The following is a 26,199-nucleotide window of genomic DNA, read 5'->3' as shown; positions in this document are numbered from 1 at the left end:
TCCTGACCCAGCTCCTGGGGATCCCAAGCCGAGTCTACACAATGGGCTGCTGCTGGTGGGCGGTACCCAGGTTGAGACCAATTTGACCTGGTGTTGTCATTCATGGGGCAATTCTGCTTGAAGTGACCCAGCTGTTTGCACCGGAAGCAGCGTTGTTCGTTGTCCTCCTGGCGTGGATAGCGAGGGCTAGATGTCACCGGTCTGTTAGGAGGTTGGTATCTAGCGGCTGGTGGGTGTGAGGGCGCCGTTGGTCGTGGAGGTTGTACCCGTGGTGTGACCTGGTTCGTCTTGCGAGTATCCGCATATTCATCCGCCAACTTCGCGGCCTCTGGTAGAGTCATGGGCCTGCGATCTCTCACCCAGTCTTTGACATCTGTCTGGATGTGATTGTAAAATTGCTCCAGGAGCATTAGTTGCAAAATGTCCTCTGCGGTGGTGGCCTGGCTGCTGTTAACCCAGTTAGAGGCCGACAGGGATAACTGGCATGCCCATTCCGCGTAAGAGTCTTTCGTGGTTTTGCGTGAGTCCCTGAACTTCTGTCGGTGGGACTCTGGGGTTACTGCATAACGAGCCAGGAGCGCTTCTTTAACCCGGGCGTAGCTATGGATATCCTGATCTGGCACGGTCCGGAAAGCATCAGAAGCTTTGCCTGACAGTTTGCCTGACAATATTGCAACCTTCCTATTTAGGATGACGTCGTGGTCTTTAATCTCACACCAAAGAGCATTTACACATCATTACATGAGCACCATTCCTTTATCTATTACATGTCACCATGAGCACCCTAAAAAGGATAAAATGAGTACCCCAGCCTTCAGTAGACCCCTGATCCCCGCCATCCCTTATTGAGTGAACATACCTTTTTACAATGACGTCATGGTCTTTAATCTCACACCGAAGAGCATTTACACATCATTACATGAGCACCATGAGCGCCATACACATGATAAAAGAAGTACCCCAGCCTTCAGTAGACCCCTGATCCCCACCATCCCTCACTGAGTGAACATACCTTTTTACGATGATGTCACAGTCTTTACTCTCAAACCTAACAGTGTTTACACATCATTACATGAGTGCCATTACTTTATCCTTTGTATGGGAGCCTTATTACCATACAAAGGATAAAATGAGTACCCCAGCCTTCAGTAGACCCCTGATCCCCACCATCCCTCACTGAGTGAACATACCTTTTTACGATGACATCATGGTCTTTGATCTCATTCCGAAGAGCATTTACACATCATTACATGAGCGCCATTCCTTTATCTATTGTATAGCTGTCAAGTCACCTGTGGCCAGGTGACAAGTGCACCCCTTTGGGGTCAGGGATGCACCACAGGGTAGTGAACCCTATGGCCGACTGCTGCGATCAGAGAGGAAGCGTGAGCTCAAGATTCCCCAGGGTGCGGAGTCTAAGACCCAGCTTTGTGTTCACCAGAGCCTCTAGTGGTGAGTATGGCCTTCACCGCAGCTTGATTCAGGTCACGACCCCTGGGGTCCCCAAGGTCACGCTCCGCAGGGAGAGAGAAGAAGCAGCAACCAGGACAAGCGATAGCGATGGGTAAGCCGAGGTCGGGGCAACAGGCAGACAAGGGTAATCAAGGAACAGGACAAGGGTCAGGGAAACAGGCAAACAGGAGATGTCAGAGAGGAGCCAAGGTCAGTACACAGGAGGATAAACGTAGCAGACAGGAACAAGCTACGAACAAAGGTTGAACAGCAAAGCAGACTAGCAGTGCAGTGGTTAATATAGGCTTCCTGGGATGGCCTGGGGTGGACCCATACAGGGAGGAAGGTGATAAAAGACAGCCAGAAAGGGGGTCAGGCCTCTAATGAACACATGGAGACAGGTAAGCTGCCAGACTTTATTGCATATCCATGACAATAGCACCATGAGCACCCTACAGAAGGATAAAGTTAGTACCCCAGCCTTCAGTAGACCCCTGATCCCCACCATCCCTCACTGAGGTCCCCCATATCTTTTTTTATGATGACATTGTGATCTTTAGTCTCATCAAAGAGAAATTTACACACGTGCTATTCTTTTATCCCTTTGTATGGCGCTTCGCCTTAAAACTTCCTCATAAATATGTCTTTCTTCACCGCAATGCTGAGATCAAATTTGTTTTGTTTTCTGTAATGCTGTTTTTTGTTTGTTTTTTTCCTATGGCTTTGCTGTAACTCCAATTTAAGATGTTTTTTCCTCTCTCTCTCTCTTTCTCTCTCTCTCTATATATACACACAATAAAAATACCTTTTCCCTCCTCCACATGTCACATTGTCTTTTATTTAAAAAAGAACTCGCTACAATGGATCAGCAAGGTTCACCGTGTTTTGTTTTCTGTAAATGTTCAAGGTAAACGCTTCAGAATTTACCAACAGATGGGGGTTGTGTTGTGTGTGTGGAGTTCAGAAAACACGGGCAAGGATGAAAAGTCCTCTCAATAGCTGGAAATACATCACGTTCTGCTCCAGGGTTGGAGGACGACATTATCTTTATTTTTGCTATAAAGCAATAGTAAAATCACAACCAACATCTGCCGTGTATAGAACGGAACATGCATGCAGGAGAATGCAACCTATTTTCTGCTGTTTGCAACAAATAAAACCTATCCCGTTCTATATTATTCTATTCTATACTGTGCCAAATATATTATAGCCTAGTCCTAATGATACAAAGGACCCAATGGTGTCCTGAAGACACCTTCAAGTGCCACCTGTCCAGGATTCACCCGGACAGTTCAGGTTTGGAATCTTATGTCCGGGTTTCTGTCTACCTGAAACCCGGACACATTATTTAGACTGGGCTATGGCTCCCCAACTAACTGAGATAGTCATGCAAAAATCTGTTGCCATTCGGGAGCTGAAGGCAGGTTTGGCATCACCTAGGGTTAGCAAGAGCAGTTTGGCCACCCCGACTTGTTCTCCATAGTGCTCTGCATCACCACTCTCTTTGGGGCACCCAGAGGTGTCTCATGTCTTTTATAATCCTATAGTGCAGGGGTCTCCAAACTTTAGAAACAAAGGGCCATTTTATGGTCCTTCAGACATAAGGTGGGCCAGACTTTGGTCATTGGGTGTAGAAAAGGTCCTGATGTCAGTGGGAAAAAAACAATGACCCATCTTGTAAGTGGAAAGAATTGTGTCCCATCGTTGGTGTTGTTGGGTAGAATTGTGTCCCATCGTTGGTGTTGTTGGGTAGAATTGTGTCCCATCGTTGGTGTTGTTGGGTAGAATTGTGTCCCATCGTTGGTGTTGTTGGGTAGAATTGTGTCCCATCGTTGGTGTTGTTGGGTAGAATTGTGTCCCATCGTTGGGTGTTGTTGGGTAGAATTGTGTCCCATCGTTGGTGTTGTTGGTTAGAATTGTGCCCCATTGTTGGCGTCATTGGGAGAGATTGTGCCTCTTCATTGGTGTCAATGTGGGCGGGGAAGTATGTACCACTGTTAAATATCAGTGGATGAAATAGTGCCCCAAGGGCCAGATGAAAGCAAGCAAAGGGCCACATCTGGCCCTCGAGCCACAGTTTGGAGACCACTGCTATAGTGTATACTACAAAAAAATGTGCCCTGTGCCACTAAAGTGTTCAGGTTTGGCTTGAAGAAAAAGTGGCAACCCTATGCCTAACTTATGTCCAAGTTGCATTCCCGAATGATAGTGTAATGAAAAGCCTGATACCAAGGTCCGGAACTAGAGCTACACTTACCAAAAGTATTGGGACGCCTGCCTTTACACGCACAGGAATTTTATTGGCATCCCAGTCTTAGTCCGTTGGGTTCAATATTGAGTTGGCCCCGCCCTTTGCAGCTATAACAGCTTCACCTCTTCTGGGAAGGCCGTCCACAAGGTTTAGGCGTGTGTCTATAGCCCCGTACATACGATCGGGATTTCCAACGGGAAATGTCTGTCGGAAATTTCCGATGGGAAAATTGAGAATCAGCTCTCAATCTATTTCTGTCGGAATTCCAGACAGAAAAAGTCAGATTTAGGGTTATTCCCCGACTTGTTCATTCCCCGACTTAGTTGGGGTAGGCGGTACACTTTGGTGGGGGTGGGTCAGCCACGCCCTGTGACCTTTGACCTCCGGGAACCCACCCTCTGACCTTTGGGGGAGGTCCCTGTTCCAATTCCTGAGTCCTAGCCATATTCTTCAATTGGAAGCCCTAACCCCTAACCCCTAACCCTAACCCTAACCCTAAAGTCCGATGGAGCATACACACGGTCGTAAATTCCCGACCAATAGCTCCCATCAGACTTTTTCATTCGGGAATTCCGACCGTGTGTACTGTTTGACCATTTTTCCAGAAGCGCATTTGTGAGGTCAGGCACTGATGTTGGAGGAGAAGGCCTGGCTCGCGGTCTCCGCTCAAATTCATCCCAAAGGTGTTCTATTGGGTTGAGGTCAGGACTCTGTGCCCGTCAAGTTCCTCCACCCCAAACTCGCTCATCCATGTCTTTATGGACCTTGCTTTGTGCACTGGTGGGCAGTCATGTTGGAACAGGAAGGGGCCGTCCCCAAACTCCTCCCACAAAGTTGGGAGCATGAAATTGTCCAAAATGTCTTGGTATGCTGACGCCTTAAAGCAGGGGTTTACCCCAAAAAAAAATTCTAACATTACATTGAGCCGAGTTGTGATAATGACATTATGCTGACCTTTTTAATTTTATTGCCGTACATACCGTTTTATGTATATTTTCACCGCCGCTTCCGGGTATGTAATCTGCGGGACTGAGCGTTCCTAATTGATTGACATGCTTCCGACCGGCGCATACAGCGCGTCACGAGTTGCCAAAAGAAGCCGAACGTCGGTGCGCAGTCGCCGTATAGAGCCGACTCGCAGTCCGGCTTCTTTCAGCAACTCGTGACGCGCAGTATCGCTGATCGCCGCCATTACTAGAAAAAAAAAATATCAATAAAAATGTCATAAAACTATCCCCTATTTTGTAGACGCTATAACTTTTTCGCAAAGCAATCAATAAACGATTATTGCGTTTTTTTTTTACCTAAAACATGTAGAAGAATACGTATCGGCCTAAACTGCGTAAAACAACGTTTTTTTTATATATTTTGGGGGGATATTTATTATAGCAAAAAGTACAAAATATTGCTTTTTTTTTCAAAATTGTCGCTCTATTTTTGTTTATAGCTCAAAAAATAAAAATCGCAGAGGTGATAAAATACCACCAAAAGAAAGCTCTATTTGTGGGGAAAAGGACGTTAATTTTGTTTGGAAGCCACGTCGCACGACCGCGCAATTGTCAGTTGCCCGAATCGCAAAAAGTGGCCCGGTCATTTGGGCAGCCAAATCCTCCGGGGGTGAAGCGGTTAAAATCTGTGTTTGATAAACATGAATTTTTATTGTAAAGTAAAAGAAAAAGTAAGATGAGTAGGGGAGTATTCCATGCCATCTTGGTACAGTGGAACCTCGGATTGCGAGTAACGCGGTTAACAAGCTTTTTCGCAATACGAGCACTGTATTTTTTCAAAAACGTAACTCGGTTTGCGAGTGTTGTCTCACAAAACAAGCAGGATTCAGGCCAAAGCGGTGTGCAATACCGCGTTTGGCCTAAAGGTGGGAGCGGGCACCTGAGCCGAGCAGAGCCGAGCCGAACGTAGCCAATCACAGCCGTTCGAAAATGCACGGAAAGGCCCGAGGACAGCGCGGCTGACATCGGCAAATCTCGGGAACAAAGTCTTTCTGAGGTGTGCTGAGGTGTCCTCGGGCCTTTTTGGCCGTTTTCGAGGCTCCCCCAGTCCCCCAGCCTCTGGCCGCATGCGGTATTGCATGCCATTGAAGTCAATGCGGAACGAATAATTTTCATTTCCATTGACTTCAATGGGAAAACTCGCTTTGATATGCGAGTACTTTGGATTACGGGCATTCTCCTGGAACGGATTATGCCCGTAATCCGAGGTTCCACTGAATTTTGTACAATTATTTTAGAAGCAGAGGCTCGGATTCACAAAGGACTTACGACGGCGTATCTCCAGATACGCCGTTGTAAGTCTGAATGTGAGGCGTCGTATCTGGGCGCCTGATTCAAATAATCAGGTACGCCAGAATTTTTATAAGATACGATTGACGTAAGTCTCTTACGCCGTCGTATCTTAGGTGCATATTTACGCTGGCCGCTAGGTGGCGCTTCCGTTGATTTCCGTGTTGAATATGCAAATGAGCTAGATACGCCGATTCACAAACGTAGTTCCGTCCGGCGCATCTATATACGCCGTTTACGTAAGGCGTCGGTCCGGCGTAACTTTACCCCTCATAAAGCATAGGAAAGTCATGTTAGGTATGGACGTCGGAAACGTCGGAACAGCGGCGTATTTTACGAAGTTTGCGTAAGTCGTCCGTGAATGGGGATGGGCATAGGTTACGTTCACGTCGACTAAACATTGAGCCGGCGTAACTTAGGGACAAAATTCAATGTGATACTGAGCATGCGCGCTCATGCGCCGTTCGTAAGGCACGTCGTTTACGCGGGGTCACGATTCATTAGCATACAACACGCCCCCTACCAGCCTACTTGGAATTAGGCGGGCTTACGCCGGCCCATATACGCTACGCCGCCGTAACTTAGGGCGCAAGTTCTTTCTGAATACACTACTCGCTTGACTAAGTTAGGGCGGCGTAGCGTATATGAGATGCGCTACGTCCGCCTAAAGATACACGCATCTTTCTGAATCTGGCCCAGAGTTTTTTTAGGATGCCACCGTCTTGCGGAGAGCATGCACGGAATTTCAGTTGAGCTCAATCGGCTCATCTATATTCGGAGCACACCATCCGCTTTATTATTATTTCTTTGATGTTGTTGAAATGGCTAAAAGAAATTTTGTTGACAAAGAGATGTGTTGATAAAAAGCATTTGCAACCAAATAATTCACATAGTATAATGACCGACAAGGTAATAACGTACGTCATGTTAATAGAAGCCTCTTTTTTCTTCTCGTTGTAGGTATCGTTGCCTGACTTACAATGGAAAAAATCCTCTGCGGTCTTCTGGTATTTGGAATGACGGTGATGGTCAAATCATGTCCAAAATACTGTGTGTGTCAAAACTTGTCGGAATCCCTGGGAACTTTGTGTCCAACCAAAGGGTTGCTTTTCGTGCCGGTAGACATTGACCGAAGGACAGTTGAACTTCGACTCGGGGGGAATTTTATCATCAGCATCAGCCGGCAAGACTTTGCCAACATGACCGGTCTGGTGGACCTGACCTTGTCTAGGAACACCATCAGTTATATCCAACCTTTTTCTTTTGTGGACCTAGAGAGCCTTCGATCTTTGCATCTAGATGCCAACCGGATGACCAACCTTGGAGACGACGTATTTAGAGGGCTAATCAATCTCCAGCACCTGATTATGAATAACAACCAATTGAACAGTATCGCCGAGGATGCGTTCGAAGATATTTTACAGACTTTGGAGGATCTTGACCTTTCTTACAATAATCTCAAAACTATTCCTTGGGATTCCGTCAGACGGATGATTAATCTGCATCAGCTAAGTTTGGACCACAACCTTATATCTTATATTACAGAGGGCACATTTCAGGACCTGAATAAGTTGGCCAGGCTTGACTTGACTTCGAACAGGCTACAAAAACTACCTCCCGACCCGATATTTGCGAGGTCGCAAACATCGATGATTTCTGCAACGCCTTTTCTCCCTCCCTTGTCTCTCAGCTTTGGGGGGAACCCACTCCATTGTAACTGTGAGCTTCTCTGGCTTCGGAGGCTGGATAGAGAAGATGACATGGAGACATGCGCTTCGCCCTCCGCTCTAAAAGGAAGGTATTTTTGGTACGTTCGCGAGGAGGAATTTATCTGCGAACCGCCTTTGATCACCCAACACACTCAAAAGCTGCTCGTCCTCGAAGGACAAACCGCGTCTCTGAAGTGTAAAGCGATTGGAGACCCCCCTCCGGTCATACATTGGGTCGCCCCCGACGGTCGCCTAATTGGCAACTCTTCGAGAACAGCGGTCTACGACAACGGCACTCTAGATATTTTAATAACCACCTCCAATGATTATGGGACCTTTACCTGCATAGCAGCGAATGCCGCGGGCGAGTTGACAGCCCCCGTTGAGTTATCCATCGTTCAGCTGCCCCATCTGAGCAATGGCACCAACAAAACGGCACCGCCTAAATCGAGGCTCTCCGACATTACCAGCTCCACCAAATCCAACCGGGGAGAAGTTAAGACTCCACCGGAGAAGGCCGTCACCGTGTCGGAAGTGACGACCACCACGGCTTTGGTTAAGTGGTCAGTAAGCAAGTCTGCCCCAAAAGTTAAAATGTACCAACTTCAGTACAATTGCTCAGATGATGAAGTTCTCATCTACAGGTAAAGTATATTTCCATTTTATATATTTAAAAAAAAAAAAAACGTCTTTCCTTTTCAAAAGTCTTTTCAGGATGTTAGAACTACGTGAGAAATAAGAAATTGTACAAAATGTATGAAAAGACAGAAAGGTAAGAGCTCTTTTTTCTTTGGAAAACGCATTTTCTGTGTATCTCTGATATATATATATTTTGACTTAATTCCGGAGAAGTGCGTTATTCACCAAACCTCGCCGGACTTCGGCGGTCTCGGTAGGTTTGGGTATGTCACTCAAATTTCGCAGCTACTTGACTTGTCTTGACATCAACAAAGTTTGAAACTTGAACAATGTCACCTTAATGTTCTTAAAATTCCATGGACAGAAATGGTCGAGGTCTACTTTACGAGCAACGAAGACTTTCTATTGTTTCCAATGCCAATGGTGATTAAATTGTGGGAAGATTGATTATTGTTTCCTTGATTTCCGTGATAGAACATTATATAATATAATATAACATGGTATTATGAGCACTTTACGTTATGTACCATCCATAGTCCTACCAGTTGTGCCAGGGTTAGTCTGAGGCCTTGTACAGACGAGCGAACATGTCCGATGAAAACGGTCCTGTCCGCTCTGAGATTTTGGTCTGATGGTTGTACACACCATCAAACCAAAATCCCCGCGGACAGACAGTGCAGTGACGTGGCGGTGACGTTGACGCCGCCACGTCCGCAAACCCGGAAGTTCAATGCTTCCACGCATGCGTCGAATCACTTCGACGCCATGCGCGGGTTCTCGGGCCAGCGGACATGTCCGATAAGTCGTACTGACCATCTGACATGTCCGACAGACAGGCTTCCAGCGGACAAGTTTCTTAGCATGCTAAGAAACTTTTGTCCGCTGGAAACCTGTCCGCTAGGCTGGAAAATTGTCCGGTCGGCCCTACACACGACCGAACATGTCCGCGGAAACTGGAAACCAGTTTCCGCGGACATGTTCGCTCGTGTGTACGAGGCCTTAGGCCTCGTACACACGACGGGACATGTCCGATGAAAACGGTCCGCGGACCGTTTTCATCGGACATGTCCGCTGGCGGATTTTGGTCTGATGGCTGTACACACCATCAGACCAAATTTCCCGCGGACAGCGAACGCGGTGACGTGGCCGCGCTGTCGCGGCGACGTGCGCGACCCTGGAAGGTCAATGCTTTCACGCATGCGTCGAATCACTTCGACGCATGCGAGGGCTTTCGGCTGAGCGGACATGCTAAGAAACATTTGTCCACTGGAAACCTGTCCAATCTGCCGGAAAATTGTCCGGTCGGCCGTACAGACGACCGAACATGTCCGCGGAAACTGGTCCGCGGACCAGTTTCAGCAGACATGTTCGGTCGTGTGTACGAGACCTTAGAATTAATTTTCTTATTGATATCGATTATATTTCCATGTATGACCCATTCAGCTTCTGAAGCCAAGAGGGATATTACTGTAATTGGTTTGTTGAAAAGACTGGAGATAAGAGAGCCCCTTAGAAATAGAGGCCCCCGCAAAATAAATTACTTTTATAAAGAAGATATCAGGTGTGTACGAGCGACTTTTCCAGGAAGTATTCATATATTTATTACAGGCAAGGGGTGGTGGGGTGTGCTGGAAGGTCTATTGTTGATGGCTGCTGGGGGATCTATTGTCACTGGAAATCTATTGTTGCACATGAGGATCTATTGTTGCGGGTGGGGATCTATTGTTGCTGGTGGGATATATTGTTGTTAGGGGGTCAATTGTTGCTGGGAGGGATCTACTGTTAAGAGAGGTGTCTATTGTTGATGACTGCTGAAGGGTCTTTTGATGCTAGCTTCAGAGGTGGGTAGGGGGTTGAACTAAAGGATGGTGCTCAGAGGTGGGTAGGGGGTGGAACCAAAGGATGGTGCTCAGAGGTGGGTAAGGTGAGGAACCAAAGGATGGGGCTATGAGGGGGGTAGGGTGAGGAACCAAAGAATGGTGCTCAGAGGTGGGTATGGGCAGAACCAAAGGATGGTGCTCAGGGGTGGGTAGGGGGTGGATACGAAGGATGGTGCTCAGAGGTGGGTAGGGGGTGGATACCAAGGATGGTTCTCAGAGGTGGGTAGGGGTCAGAACCAAAGCATGTTGCGCAGAGGTGGGTAGGGGTCAGAACTAAAGGATGGCGCTCAGAGGTGGGTAGAGGGTGGAACCAAAGGATTGTGCTTAGAGGTGGAACCAAAGGATGGTGCTCAGAGGTGGGTAGGGGGCTGAATCAAAGGACAGTGCTCAGAGTGTGTACAAGCAACTTTTCCAGGAAGTATTCATATATTTATTACAGGCAAGGGGTGGTGGGGTGTGCTGGGGGATTTATTGTCACCGGAAATCTATTGTTGCACTTGAGGATCTATTGTTGCTGGTGGGGGGAACTACTGTTGCTGGTGGGATATATTGTTGCTAGGGGGTTCGATTGTTGCTGGGAGGGATCTACTGTTAAGAGAGGTGTCTATTGTTGCTGAAGGGTCTATTGATGCTAGCTTCAGAGGTGGGTAGGGGGTGGAACCAAAGGATGGTGCTCAGAGGTGGGTATGGGCGGAACCAAAGGATGGTGCTCAGGGGTGGGTAGGGAGTGGATACGAAGGATGGTGCTCAGAGGTGGGTAGGGGGTAGAACCAAAGGATTGTGCTTAGAGGTGGAACCAAAGGATGGTGCTCAGAGGTGGATAGGGTGAGGAACCAAAGGATGGGGCTATGAGGTGGGTAGGGGGCTGAATCAAAGGACGGTGCTCAGAGGTGGGTAGGGGGTGAAGCCAAAGGATGGTTCTCAGAGGTGGGTAGGGGGCAGAACCAAAGGATGGTGCACAGAGGTGGGTATGGGTCAGAACCAAATGATGGTGCTCAGAGGTGGGTAGGGGGTAAAACCAAAGGATGGTTCTCAGAGGTGGGTAGGGGGCAGAACCAAAGGATGGTGCGCAAACACGAAGCTCATCCCTAGTTGAAGGTAAATCTAAGGCCCCTTTCACACTGGGGTGTTTTTCAAGCGTTTTTTGAGCGTTATTCGAGCGTGTTTCGAGCGTTATTACAGCATTATTCGAGCGTTTTTAGAGCGTTATTACAGCGTTATTCAAGCTTTTTTCAAGCGTTATTACAGCGTTATTCAAACGTTTTTTTAGCGTTATTACAGCGTTATTCGAGTGTTTTTCGAGCGTTATTACAGCATTATTAAAGCGTTATTCGAGCAAAGCCTCATCTGCAATCCCAATGTGCTGGTAAAGCACCGCTAAGACCCTTACGTTTTAGGGCGTTTTTGCAGTGCCTCGGTGTGAAAGGGTAAGGCGTTTTTACAGCGCTGTTCAATTCATTTCAATGGAGAGGAGGCGTTTTTGGAGCGTTTTTTTTTTATCAGCGCTCAAAAGCTGCTCCAAAGATGCTGCTTGAAGGACTCGGTGTGAAAGGGTCCATTGAGATGCACTGAGAGCGTTTTATGAGCGTTTTATGAGCGCCATTTTTAACGCTAAAACGCTGTAAAAACGCTTCAGGGTCTTAAGGAAATCAAACAATAAAAGTTCTATTGTCTGTATCCAGCTTTAGCTTTATACATTATTTGCCGTTTTTTTATTTCATTGTGAGAACAATATAACAATGTATCAGAATTCTCTTTGGGAATTACTTCCATTGTTGTCACATTTCAGAAGAATTTTCCAAAATGCCACATGTGGTTCCCCCGCAGAGTACAAAACACATAAAAACACATAAAATCACAATAATAAAAAAGGTTTCCCGGAATAAGTTCCTTCTGTCGTTTTCTTGGGCGGCGCTGCGGAGGAAAATCCTGATTACAAATCCCCATTATATTCAGATTGGCAGCCGCATTTTACACCAATTTAAATTCCAATTAATACATAATTTAAATCTTAATTTGCTCATCGCGGGCAGATTCCCCGATTGTAAATATTACATAACCTTCTCTTCTCTCAAAGTGAAAGGCTGAGCTTCATTTTCCTCAATGTCTTGGTGAAGTCAAAGAAAAAATTAACCGCTTCCTCCCCCGGGCCGATGAACGAGCCGAGCCGAGCCGAGCTGAGCCGAGCCAAGCCGAGCCGAGCCGAGCCGAGCCCGATAACATGTTTACAATGGGGTAGATTCAGGTATCTCCGCCTAAAGTTACGGCAGCGCAGCGTAGTGTATTTACGCTACGCCTCCGCAACTTACAGGAGCAAGTGCAGTATTCACAAAGCACTTGCTCCGTAAGTCGCGGCAGGGAAGCGTAAATGGGGCCGGCGTAAGCGAGTGTAATTCAAATGGGGAAGGGGGGGGCGTGTTTTATGTTAATATGTGATGACCTGACGTGATTGACGTTTTGTACGGACGGCGCATGCACCCTGTCCGTGTACATATCCCAGTGTGCATTGCTTCCAAGTACGGCGCAACGACGTATTGGTTTCGACGTGAACGTAATTTACGTCCAGCCCTATTCGCGAACGACTTACGCAAACGACGTAAAAAATTCAAATTTCGAAGCGGGAACGACGTTCATACTTAACATTGGCTGCGCCTCCTAATAGCAGGAACAACGTTACGCCGGAAAAGCCTTAACGCAAACGACATAAAAAAACGAACGCCGAGCGCGCGTATGTTTGTGAATCGGCGTAGGTAGGCAATTTGCATACTCTACGCTGAAAACTACGGGAGCGCCACCTAGCGCCCAGCGTCAGAATGCACCCTAAGATACGACGGCGTAAGAGACTTATGCCAGTCGTATCTTAGGCTAAAGTCGGCGTATCGAGCTTTCTGAATACAGAAAGTAGATACGCCGGCGCTACTTAGCAATTACGCGGCGTATCTATGGATACGCCGGCGTAATTGCTCTCTGAATCTACCCCACTGTATCACTCGCTGTATTTTTGATCTGGAATATTCTCCTGTACAGTGTAACCTCGGTTTACAAGAAACGCGGTTTGAATAACGAGCAACTTTTTATTTTTTTTAATTCTGTCTCGCGACAACGAGCAGGATTTAACTACTGTAGTCCCGGGGCCATAGTAAAAAGACGGCCTCCAGGTGGCTCTATAAATCCGGGAGGCCGTCTTTTTACGGCCTCGCGTCATCCGGCCACTGGGGGGCGGTGCGTGCACCCAGCGCGTCCCCGAGATGCCGATGTGCGTGCCTGGCAGCCGCGATATCCGCCAGGTACCGGCGATCGGCAATGACAGAGCAGGGACGTGGAGCTCTGTGTGTAAACCCAGAGCTCCACGTCCTGTCAGGGAGAGGAGCAGGGGCGGACTGACCATTGAGGCACTCAGGCACTGCCCGAGGGCCCCATGCCACTAGGGGGCCCCATCAGGGTTGCCAGGCACATTAAAACCAGGGACAGTATGTAAAAATCTGTGTTTTTTTTACATCTGTCCTTGATATGTCCAAAACGACATGCTTTTGATGTGAAAATCCTGAGATTTTAGCTGCCCCGCCTCTGTAATGCCTCCTGGCGTGGTGGCCATCTGTAAGCCCGGGGGCCCCATAATCTTCTATTGCCCGGGGGCCCCATAATCTTCAATTGCCCGGGGGCTCCATGAGTTGTCAGTCCACCCCTGGAGAGGAGACCGATGCTGTGTCCCTTGTACATAGGGACACAGCATCGGTCACCTCCCCCAGTCAGTCCCCTCCCCCAACACAGTAAGAATCACTCCCAGGGTACAAATTTAACCCCTTCCTCGCCCCCTAGTGTTAACCCCTTCCCTGCCAGTCACATTTATACAGTAATCAGCGCATTTTTATAGCGTCGTTCGCTGTGAATGGTCCCAAAAAATGTGTCAAAAGTGTCCGATACGTCCGCCGCAATATCGCAGTCCTGACAAAATTCGCAGATCGCCGCCATTACTAGTAAAAAAAATAAAATAATAAAAAAAATGTCATAATTCTATCCCCTATTTTGTAGCCACTATAACTTTTGCGCGAACCAATCACTATAAGCTTATTGTGTTTTTTGTTTTTTTTTACCAAAAATATGTAGAATACGTATCGGTCTAAATTGAGATTTTTTTTTTTTTTTTTATAAAAATTGGATATTTATTATAGCAAAAAGTAAAAAATATTTAGCTGGATTCAGAAAGCACTGTTAAATCCGATTTGGGGGTCTTAATTAAGACGATCAGATTAGATGGTAGATAAAGATAATAAGGTGCTTTAATTAAGACATTGCAATGGAGAAAGACAACACAGATCTCGGCTACTATAAGCGAGTAAAAGTGAAAGTGTTTCTGAGCTTAAAACTGCGGGATATACAATTTATACGTATGAATATTCATAAGATATGGGTATGTATCAACTGTATTCTAGGCGTAATAAAGGTGTGATCGTATAGTTTTAGTCCAATCAAAGTCCATATCTTCTTTATAGCATGGGAACAGTTAAATGGGGGGTTACATCACGTGACTGGCAGAAAAACCTTCCCCAAGAGTCTCTGGTCAGTTCAAACTGGTTTAGTAGAAAAGTCTATTTTCAACTGGTCTTATCAGTCTTCTGTCTGATTCCCAAGGACAAAACGAAGAAGCTGTGAACATCTGTGAAAAAGCAAACAAAAGTGCATTATCAATCCTTAAAGTGAACGTCTATATTATATATCTATATCAACATTATCAGACCCCTAAATTATACTCAGCACTTACGCCAACATATCTTCTGATACGCCGCGTAAGTGCACTGATGCGCCGTCGTATCTAAGCGCCTGATGCTTAGGGTGACCACGTGTCCCGGTTTGCCCGGGATCGTCCCGTAATATACACTTTTGTCCCGTGTCCCGGGAGCCTTCAAACCGGGACAATGGAGAGTCCCGGAATCAACTGCCTGCCACACTCACTGCCGCTGCTGCAGCTGTAATTAAATGATTCTAAATCACTGGTTGCTAGGGAAGCCCCGCTTGGCGTGTAGCAACCAGTGACGTCACCGCAGTGTCCCGCTCTCTCTGCGGCTCCGACTCCACCCCCATCTCCTCCTCCTCCAACGGCCAGCCGCGGTTCTTGCTGCAGAGAGAGCAGCAGCGTAACAGGCAGTGAGTCACTCACCGTTAGCGGCACAGACCAAGACCTCCTCCTCCTCCCCTCCAGGCCTCGGTTGCTCAGCTGGACTCGATCCGCCGCCCGTCCTGAGTCCCGACCTCCCGCGAGTCCCGACTTCCGCTGCGCCGCGGCGCCGGCCATCCTTGGAGCAGGGGCAGAAAAGGTAGGTGCAGGGGAGGGGGGGGGGGGTTGACCATGCAATAGGGGGAGATATTATACAGTCCAGATTACAATTTGCAGGGGCAGCAGAGGTGACAGTGAGAGAGGGGGGGGGGGGGGGTTGCATGGTGCACCCCCCTTTCTCTGTCACCTTTGCTGCCCCTGCAAATTGTAATCTGGACTGTATAATCTCTCTCTACCCAGTCACTCTGTCACCCAGTCACTCTGTCACCCAGTCACTCTGTCACCCAGCTCTCCGTCACCCAGCTCTCCGTCACCCAGCTCTCCGTCACCCAGCTCTCCGTCACCCAGCTCCTCTGTCACCCAGTCCCTCTGTCACCCAGTCCCTCTGTCACCCTGTCCCTCTGTCACCCTGTCCCTCTGTCACCCAGCTCTCCGTCACCCAGCTCTCCGTCACCCAGCTCTCCGTCACCCAGCTCTCCGTCACCCAGCTCTCCGTCACCCAGCTCCTCTGTCACCCAGTCCCTCTGTCACCCAGTCCCTCTGTCACCCAGTCCCTCTGTCACCCAGTCCCTCTGTCACCCAGTCCCTCTGTCACCCAGTCCCTCTGTCACTCTGTCCCTCTGTCACCCTGTCCCTCTGTCACCCTGTCCCTCTGTCACCCAGCTCTCCGTCACCCAGCTCCTCTGTCACCCAGTCCCTCTGTCACCCAGTCCCTCTGTCACCCAGTCCCTCTGTCACCCAGTCCCTCTGTCACCCAGTCACTCTGTCACCCTGTCCCTCTGTCACCCAGCTCTCCGTCACCCAGCTCCTCTGTCACCCAGTCCCTCTGTCACCCAGTCCCTCTGTCACCCAGTCACTCTGTCACCCAGTCCCTCTGTCACCCAGTCCCTCTGTCACCCTGTCCCTCTGTCACCCAGCTCTCTGTCACCCAGCTCTCCGTCACCCAGCTCTCCGTCACCCAGCTCTCCGTCACCCAGCTCTCCGTCACCCAGTCCCTCTGTCACCCAGTCACTCTGTCACCCAGCTCTCCGTCACCCAGCTCTCCGTCACCCAGTCACTCTGTCACCCAGTCACTCTGTCACCCAGTCCCTCTGTCACCCAGTCCCCCTGTCACCCAGCCCCCTGTCACCCAGCCCTCTGTCACCCAGCCCTCTGTCACTCTGTCACCCAGTCCCTCTGTCACCCAGTCCCTCTGTCACCCAGTCCCTCTGTCACCCAGCTCTCCGTCACCCAGCTCTCCGTCACCCAGCTCCTCTGTCACCCAGTCCCTCTGTCACCCAGTCACTCTGTCACCCAGTCCCTCTGTCACCCAGTCCCTCTGTCACCCTGTCCCTCTGTCACCCAGCTCTCCGTCACCCAGCTCTCCGTCACCCAGCTCTCCGTCACCCAGCTCTCCGTCACCCAGCTCTCCGTCACCCAGTCCCTCTGTCACCCAGTCACTCTGTCACCCAGCTCTCCGTCACCCAGCTCTCCGTCACCCAGTCACTCTGTCACCCAGTCACTCTGTCACCCAGTCCCTCTGTCACCCAGTCCCCCTGTCACCCAGCCCCCTGTCACCCAGCCCTCTGTCACCCAGCCCTCTGTCACTCTGTCACCCAGTCCCTCTGTCACCCAGTCCCTCTGTCACCCAGTCCCTCTGTCACCCAGCTCTCCGTCACCCAGCTCTCCGTCACCCAGCTCCTCTGTCACCCAGTCCCTCTGTCACCCAGTCCCTCTGTCACCCAGTCCCTCTGTCACCCAGTCCCTCTGTCACTCTGTCCCTCTGTCACTCTGTCCCTCTGTCACCCTGTCCCTCTGTCACCCTGTCCCTCTGTCACCCAGCTCTCCGTCACCCAGCTCTCCGTCACCCAGCTCCTCTGTCACCCAGTCCCTCTGTCACCCAGTCCCTCTGTCACCCAGTCCCTCTGTCACTCTGTCCCTCTGTCACTCTGTCCCTCTGTCACCCTGTCCCTCTGTCACCCTGTCCCTCTGTCACCCAGCTCTCCGTCACCCAGCTCTCCGTCACCCAGCTCCTCTGTCACCCAGCTCCTCTGTCACCCAGCTCCTCCGTCACCCAGCTCCTCTGTCACCCAGTCCCTCTGTCACCCTGTCCCTCTGTCACCCTGTCCCTCTGTCACCCAGCTCTCCGTCACCCAGCTCTCCATCACCCAGCTCCTCTGTCACCCAGCTCCTCCGTCACCCAGCTCCTCTGTCACCCAGTCCCTCTGTCACCCAGTCCCTCTGTCACCCAGTCACTCTGTCACCCAGTCACTCTGTCACCCAGTCCCTCTGTCACCCTGTCCCTCTGTCACCCAGCTCTCCGTCACCCAGCTCTCCGTCACCCAGCTCTCCGTCACCCAGCTCTCCGTCACCCAGTCCCTCTGTCACCCAGTCCCTCTGTCACCCAGTCACTCTGTCACCCAGTCACTCTGTCACCCAGTCACTCTGTCACCCTGTCACCCTGTCCCTCCGTCACCCAGCTCTCCGTCACCCAGCTCTCCGTCACCCAGCTCTCCGTCACCCAGCTCCTCTGTCACCCAGCTCCTCTGTCACCCAGCTCCTCTGTCACCCAGTCACTCTGTCACCCAGTCACTCTGTCACCCAGTCACTCTGTCACCCAGCTCTCCGTCACCCAGCTCCTCTGTCACCCAGCTCTCCGTCACCCAGTCACTCTGTCACCCAGTCCCTCTGTCACCCAGTCCCTCTGTCACCCAGTCCCCCTGTCACCCAGCCCTCTGTCACTCTGTCACCCAGTCCCTCTGTCACCCAGTCCCTCTGTCACCCAGTCCCTCTGTCACCCAGTCCCCCTGTCACCCAGCCCTCTGTCACCCAGCCCTCTGTCACCCAGTCCCGTCACCCAGCCCCCTGTCACCCAGCCCCCTGTCACCCAGCCCCCTGTCACCCAGCCCCCTGTCACCCAGTCCTCTGTCACCCAGCCCCCTGTCACCCAGCCCCCTGTCACCCAGCCCTCTGTCACCCAGCCCTCTGTCACCCACTCCCCTGTCACTCAGCCCTCTGTCACTCAGCCCTCTGTCACCCAGCCCTCTGTCACCCAGCCCTCTGTCACCCTGTCCCCTGTCACCCTGTCCCCTGTCACCCTGTCCCCCTGTCCCCTGTCACCCTGTCACCCTGTCACCCGTCACCCTGTCACCCGTCACCCAGTCCTCTGTCACCCAGTCCTCTGTCACCCAGTCCTCTGTCACCCAGTCCTCTGTCCCTCTGTCACCCAGCCCTCTGTCACCCAGTCCCCTGTCACCCAGTCCCCTGTCACGGGCCCGCTGATTTCATGATACGCCCCTGCTCCCAAAACTGGCAAAAAAATATGTAAAAAAACGTTTTTTTTTTTGGGGGGGGGGGGGGTGTCCCTGAATGGCAGTTTGGAAATGTGGTCACCCTACTGATGCTTGAAATAAGATACGCCTGAATTTTGGCTCCATCCGACCGGCGTAAGTCTCCTACGCCGTCGTATCTTGGGCGCATATTTACGCTGGCCGCAAGGGGCGCTTCCATTGATTTACGCGTCGAATATGCAAATGACCGAGATACACAGATTCACGAACGTACTTGCGCCCGTCGCTGTAATCTACGCCGTTTACGTAAGGCGTACGTCCGGCGTAAAGTTAAACCACCATATAGGAGGCGCAGCCCATGCAAAGGTATGGACGTCGGAACAGCCGTCGAATTTTACGTCGTTTACGTAAGTCGTACGTGAATGGGGATGGGCGTAGGTAAAGTTCACGTCGTAGGCATTGAGCCGTCGTATCTTAGGGAGTATATGCGACGTGATTCTGAGCATGCGCGCGCATGTGCCGTTCGTTCGGCCCTTCATTTACATGGGGTCACGCTTCATTTTAATAGATCACGCCCACTTACTTCCTACTTTGAATTAGGCGGGCTTACGCCGGCCAATTTACGTTACGCCGGCGCAAGTTTGGGAGCGAGTGCTTTGTGAATACTGTTCTAGCCTCACTGATTTACGTTGGCGTAGCGCATATGAGATGCGCTACGCCGGTCTAAAGATGCGCCGCTCTACGTGAATCCGAGCCAAAATTGGCGCTCTTTTTTTGTTTATAGAGCAAAAAATAAAAACCACAGAGGTGATCAAATACCACCAAAAGAAAGCTCTATTTGTGGGGAAAAAAGGACGTCAATTTTGTTTGGGAGGCACGTCGCACGACCGCGCAATTGTCAGTTAAAGCAACGCAGTGCTGAAAGCTGAAATTTCGCCTGGGCAGGAAGGGGGTATATGTGCAAGTGGTTAAGCTAATGGGGTGTGCAGTACCGCATTTGGCCAGAGGTGCGGGGGTGCCAGTGACACTTGGAACAGTTCGGAGCACCTTAGGCCAAATGAGGTACTGCAGGCCAATGTTCGGCTCCTGCGCCCCACCTACCTCAGGCCAAATGAGATACTGCAAGCCAATGTTTGGCTTTTCTCGGCTCCTGCGCCCCATACCTCAGGCCAAAAGAGGTACTGCAGGCCAATGTTCGGCTTTTCTCGGCTTCTGCGCCCCCATACCTCAGGCCAAATGAGGTACTGCAGTCCTATTTTCGTCTCTGCTCGGCTTCTGCGCCCCCGTACCTCAATTTAGCTTGAATTCTGCTCGTCTTGCGAGTCAACACTCACAAACTGAGTCAGAATAAAAAAAAAAAGTTGCTCGCTAATCAAAACGCTCTCAAACCAAGTTACTCTTAAACCAAGGTTCCACTGTATAGGAATTACAAATAGTTCTTGTTGATTGAGAGAGTTTAGTTCCATTTTAGGAGACTCAGGAGATGAAAAATGATTAAATAAATAAACAAAAAATAAAAAGAAGAAATGAAAATGAAATGCGAGTGAAGAGTTAGCTGTGAATTTGGAGGCACAGGTGAGAGAAATCAATAAATCAATATAAGTAATAAATTACATGTAAGGGGGAGGGGGGGGATCTTGTCCCAGGGTGGGGGCGGGGCTCAAAGAGAACTTTCTTGAAAACTGCCCTTTTTATCGCGTTTCCCAAATTCCCGATCGGTTCTGTAATTGAACGGAGAAAAAAAAGTTGCGGCTCGGCTCCTGACATTTGTGGGAGCGAGAGCCGGTGAAGATCGGTTATTCCGCAGAGCGTCGGAGTCATTTGCGCCGTTCCTCAGACGCCGGGGCGCTTAATGATCTCATTTATCTTGGCTGTGGAAGTTCTGGGAGAGGAAGCCGCGCGCATACATCAAAGTCTCAGAAAATAAACAGTCAACTTTTGGGAAGAAGCTGAAGACCAAATACGAGGTGATTGATGATCCCGCCGGAGAGATGACATCATCATAATTACCGCGATTATTTTCTCATCTCTGCTCCTCCAGAATTCAAGAAACAAAATGGGAAAATTGTGAAGAAGTGCTACAGAGACACCTTCAGCTCCCCTCGTCTTCTCTTTCCAGAGCTAGCGATTGGAAGGCCGCAATAACCCTCGGGGGCCGGTCTCTGGATGGGAGGATAAGAGTGGGCGGGGCCAGCACACAGTGTTGCAATATGTGCTTGATTTAGAGTTGTCCCGATACCACTTTTTTAGGACTGAGTACAGGTACCGATACTTTTTTTTATGTACTCGCCGATACCGAATACCGATACTTTTTTTTAAATGTGTCCCCAAATGCAGCCATGTCCCCCCACAAATGCAGCCATGTCCCCCCCCATATGCAGCCATGTCCCCCCCATATGCAGCCATGTCCCCCACATATATGCAGCCATGTCCCCCACATATATTCAGCCATGTCCCCCACATATATGCAGCCATGTCCCCCACATATATCCAGCCATGTCCCCCACATATATGCAGCCATGTCCCCCACATATATGCAGCCATGTCCCCCCACATATATGCAGCCATGTCCCCCACATATATGCAGCCATGTCCCCCACATATATGCAGCCATGTCCCCTACATATATGCAGCCATGTCCCCCACATATATGCAGCCATGTCCCCCACATATATGCAGCCATGTCCCCCACATATATGCAGCCATGTCCCCCACATAATGCAGCCATGTCCCCCACATATATGCAGCCATGTCCCCCCACATATATGCAGCCATGTCCCCCACATATATGTAGCCATGTCCCCCACATATATTCACCCATGTCCCCTACATATATGCAGCCATGTCCCCTACATATATTCAGCCATGTCCCCTACATATATTCAGCCATGTCCCCTACATATATTCAGCCATGTCCCCCATATATGCAGCCATGCCCCCCCACATATATGCAGCCATGTCCCCCACATATACAGCCATGTCCCCCACATATATTCACCCATGTCCCCCATATATGCAGCCATGCCCCCCCACATATATGCAGCCATGTCCCCCACATATATGCAGCCATGTCCCCCACATATATGCAGCCATGTCCCCCACATATATGCAGCCATGTCCCCCACATATATGCAGCCATGTCCCCCACATATATGCAGCCATGTCCCCCACATATATTCACCCATGTCCCCCATATATGCAGCCATGTCCCCCACATATGCAGCCATGTCCCCACATATATTCACCCATGTCCCCCATATATGCAGCCATGCCCCCCCACATATATCCAGCCATGTCCCTAAACATATGCAGCCATGTCCCCATACCTAATGATGATGATGCCGCCGCCGCCGCGTTAATCACCGTGCGGCGAACATTACAGGCAGCTTTTGTTTGAATAGCTGTTTTCCCTGCCACGCCGTGTAAAGGACACTCCCCCTTGCTCGGGATTGGACAGATCTAAGGGGGAGTGTCTATACACGGCGCGGTGGGCAAAACAGCTATTCAAACTAAAGGTGCCTGTAATGTTCGCCGCACGGTGATTAACGCGGCAGCGGTGGATTTGCGATATACGGCGGCGGTGACGACAATTATTCTATTTAGGCATCAGGGGTATTTGTGGGAGTACAAGTACTCCCGCAAATACTCGGTATCGGTCCCGATACCGATACTAGTATCAGTATCGGGACAACCCTAGCTTGATTTTATCTGATTAGTGTCTTTCCAGCGAACTGGAATGACCTGGAATCAGTCATTTGGAGATGTGTCGCTACAGTCCAGGGATCTCCAAACCACGGCCCTCCAGCTTTTGTGGAACTACAGTACATGTCCCATGAGGCATTGTAAAACTCTGACATTCACAGGCATGACTGGGCAATAATGGGAATTGTAGTTCCTGAACAGCTGGAGGGCCGTAGTTTGGAGACCCCACACCATTGGCGTTTTAACCACTTTAGACCAGAGCACTTTTTGCCATTCGGCAATAGATTATGGGGCCACACAGTATACACACATATACAGTATACATACACAGTATACACACACACATACAGTATACATACACAGTATACATACACAGTATACACACACACATACAGTATACATACACAGTATACACACACATACAGTATACATACACAGTATACATACACAGTATACACACATATACAGTATACATACACAGTATACACACACATACAGTATACATACACAGTATATACACACACATACAGTATACATACACAGTATACACACACATACAGTATACATACACAGTATACACACACATACAGTATACATACACAGTATACACACACACATACATTATACATACACAGTATACACACACAGTATACATACACAGTATACATACACAGTATACATACACAGTATACACACACACACATACAGTATACATACACAGTATACACACATATACAGTATACATACACAGTATACATACACAGTATACACACACACACATACAGTATACATACACAGTATACACACATATACAGTATACATACACAGTATACATACACAGTATACACACACATACAGTATACATACACAGTATATACACACACATACAGTATACATACACAGTATAAACACACATACAGTATACAAACACAGTATATACACACACATACAGTATACATACACAGTATACACACACACATACATTATACATACACAGTATACACACACAGTATACATACACAGTATACATACACAGTATACACACACACACATACAGTATACATACACAGTATACACACATATACAGTATACATACACAGTATACATACACAGTATACACACACATACAGTATACATACACAGTATATACACACACATACAGTATACATACACAGTATACACACACACAGTATACACACACAGTATACACACACACATACAGTATACATACACAGTATACACACACACAGTATACACACACACATACAGTATACATACACAGTATACACACATATACAGTATACATACACAGTATACACATACAGTATACATACACAGTATACACACACACAGTATACACACACACATACAGTATACATACACAGTATACACACATATACAGTATACATACACAGTATACACACACACATAAAGTATACATACACAGTATACACACACACAGTATACACACACACATACAGTATACATACACAGTATACACACATATACAGTATACATACACAGTATACACACACACATAAAGTATACATACACAGTATACACACACACAGTATACACACACATACAGTATACACAGTATACACACACAGTATACACACACAGTATACACACATACACATACAGTATACATACACAGTATGCACACACAGTATACACACATATACAGTAAACACACACACACACATACAGTATACACACACACACATACAGTATACATACAGTATACACATACAGTATACACACACATGCAGTATACACACACACAGTATACACACACACACACATACAGTATACATACACAGTATACACACACATATACAGTAAACACACACACACACACACACATTATGCACATACAGTATACATACAGTATACACACAGTATACACACACACACATACAGTAAATACACACAGTATACACACACAGTATACACACACACAGTATACACACAGTATACACACACAGTATACACACACACATACAGTATACACACACATATATAGTGGCATGGGGCCCTCGGGCAGGGCCCGAGTGTTGAATGGTCAGTGCGCCCCTGTTGGTCGGTCAAACCTGACACACAAGTGGGTGGGCTCAGAGCGCAGTTACCTAACGATGGCATTATCTATAGATGAAGAGAAAGGGGCAGTTAAGGCGATGCCAGAGGGAGTACTAGAGAGGTAATAAAACACCTGGAAGTGTTACATGGATGCATTACTTAGCATGCTACACTTAGCAGGACAAAATATATCTCATGCTGAGTCCACTTTAAAAATTGACAGCTTGGATCCGATTGCTTGTTATTACGGCAACACGGCCGTCTCTTTCCACTTTATAAAAAAACTCAGCGGCGCCGTTCTGCGAAGAGCCGGCTCAGCCTTAATTTTTCTTATGACATTTAGAATATTTTACATTCTAGGCCTTTCGGCGGCTCAGCGTCAATTTTCTACCTCCACCCTCCGATGCCCCCGTTAAGTTTCCTTTCCATAACTCTCGTCTCATTGGTTACCGAACTGTTTTAATAAGGCGGCTGAAGCCGGTTCGCAATGCGCGCGCGGTGTAAGCACTGGAACTATTTAATAAGACTGTTAGGACGGGGCATAAAATTAGATGGATTCCTATTATTCCAATAATGCACAGATGGATAGGCAATGGATTTGGCCGCAAACTTGTTTTTCCTGATGACTGAAACTTTTCTGAAGCCGCCTCTCGTCTACATACTTAAGTCGGCCATATGCTTGGCAATTTTTGGGGACGATTTTGGATTTTTTTTATCGGTATTCATAAAAAAAAAAAAAAAAATGCAAATGCATAGAAACTGCCATTGCAGAGTCACCCTAAAGACATAGGGGTAGATTCAGTAATAATCGCCTATCTTTAGGCGGGCGTAGCGTATCTCATATACGCTACGCCGCCGTAACTTTGACAGGCAAGTCCCGCATTCAGAAAGAATTTGCGCCCGAAGTTACAGCGGCGTAGCATATATAGGCCGGCGTAAGCCCGCCTAATTCAAAATAGGCTGGTAGGGGGCGTGTTGTATGGTAATTACTCGTGACCCCACTTATTTGACGCTTCTAACGGACGGCGCATGTATCCCAGTGCGCATGCTCCAAATTATGACGCAAATAGTCAATGCTTTCGACGTGAACGTAACTTACGCACAGCCCTATTCGCGTACGACTTACGCAAACGATGAAAAATTTGACGCTGTCCCGACGTCCATACTTAACATTGACTACGCCTCATATAGCAGGGGTAACTTTACGCCGAAAAAAAGCCTTACGTAAACGACGTAAATCAATGCGCCGAGCGGACGTATGTTTCTGAATCGGCGTATCTATCTCATTTGCATATTCAACGGAAGCGCCACCTAGCGGCCAGCGTAAATGTGCACCCTAAGATACGACGGCGTAGGAGACTTACGCCGCTCGTATCTAGGCAACATTGAGGCGTATCTGATTCTATGAATCAGGCGTCGAGATGCGACGGACCGCATTCTGAGTTACGACGGCGTATCTGGAGATACGCCGAAGTAACTCCTTTATGAATCTAGCCCACTTTCTGTCGACTCCCACCAGAATCGTCATCTTTTGGTAGCTGGGAATCGATAATTAGCGGAATTCAAAATGGCCCCAATGGCAGTTTTCTGGCGGTAGATCCCTTATGCCGCGTACACACGATCATTTTTCAACATGAAAAAAAAAC

The 26,199-nt window shown here is 48.6% G+C and overlaps 1 protein-coding gene across 3 annotated transcripts in view; it reads left to right on the top strand.

The window, feature by feature from the left end:
• Window positions 1-6,965: 6,965 nt before the first annotated feature.
• Window positions 6,966-26,199, top strand: part of LRFN2 (leucine rich repeat and fibronectin type III domain containing 2) — a 137,612-nt gene continuing 118,378 nt past the window's right edge. For all 3 annotated transcript variants that reach the window (XM_040351847.1, XM_040351848.1, XM_040351846.1), the window contains exon 1: window positions 6,966-8,353. In XM_040351847.1, coding sequence (XP_040207781.1) covers window positions 6,981-8,353 — 1,373 coding nt within the window. In that variant the 5' untranslated portion in view covers window positions 6,966-6,980. The remainder of the gene's footprint in view (window positions 8,354-26,199) is intronic.

This window comes from Rana temporaria, chromosome 4 (genome assembly GCF_905171775.1).
Source record: "Rana temporaria chromosome 4, aRanTem1.1, whole genome shotgun sequence".
Taxonomy (NCBI): domain Eukaryota; kingdom Metazoa; phylum Chordata; class Amphibia; order Anura; family Ranidae; genus Rana; species Rana temporaria.
This window is presented reverse-complemented; position numbering and strand designations above follow the sequence as displayed.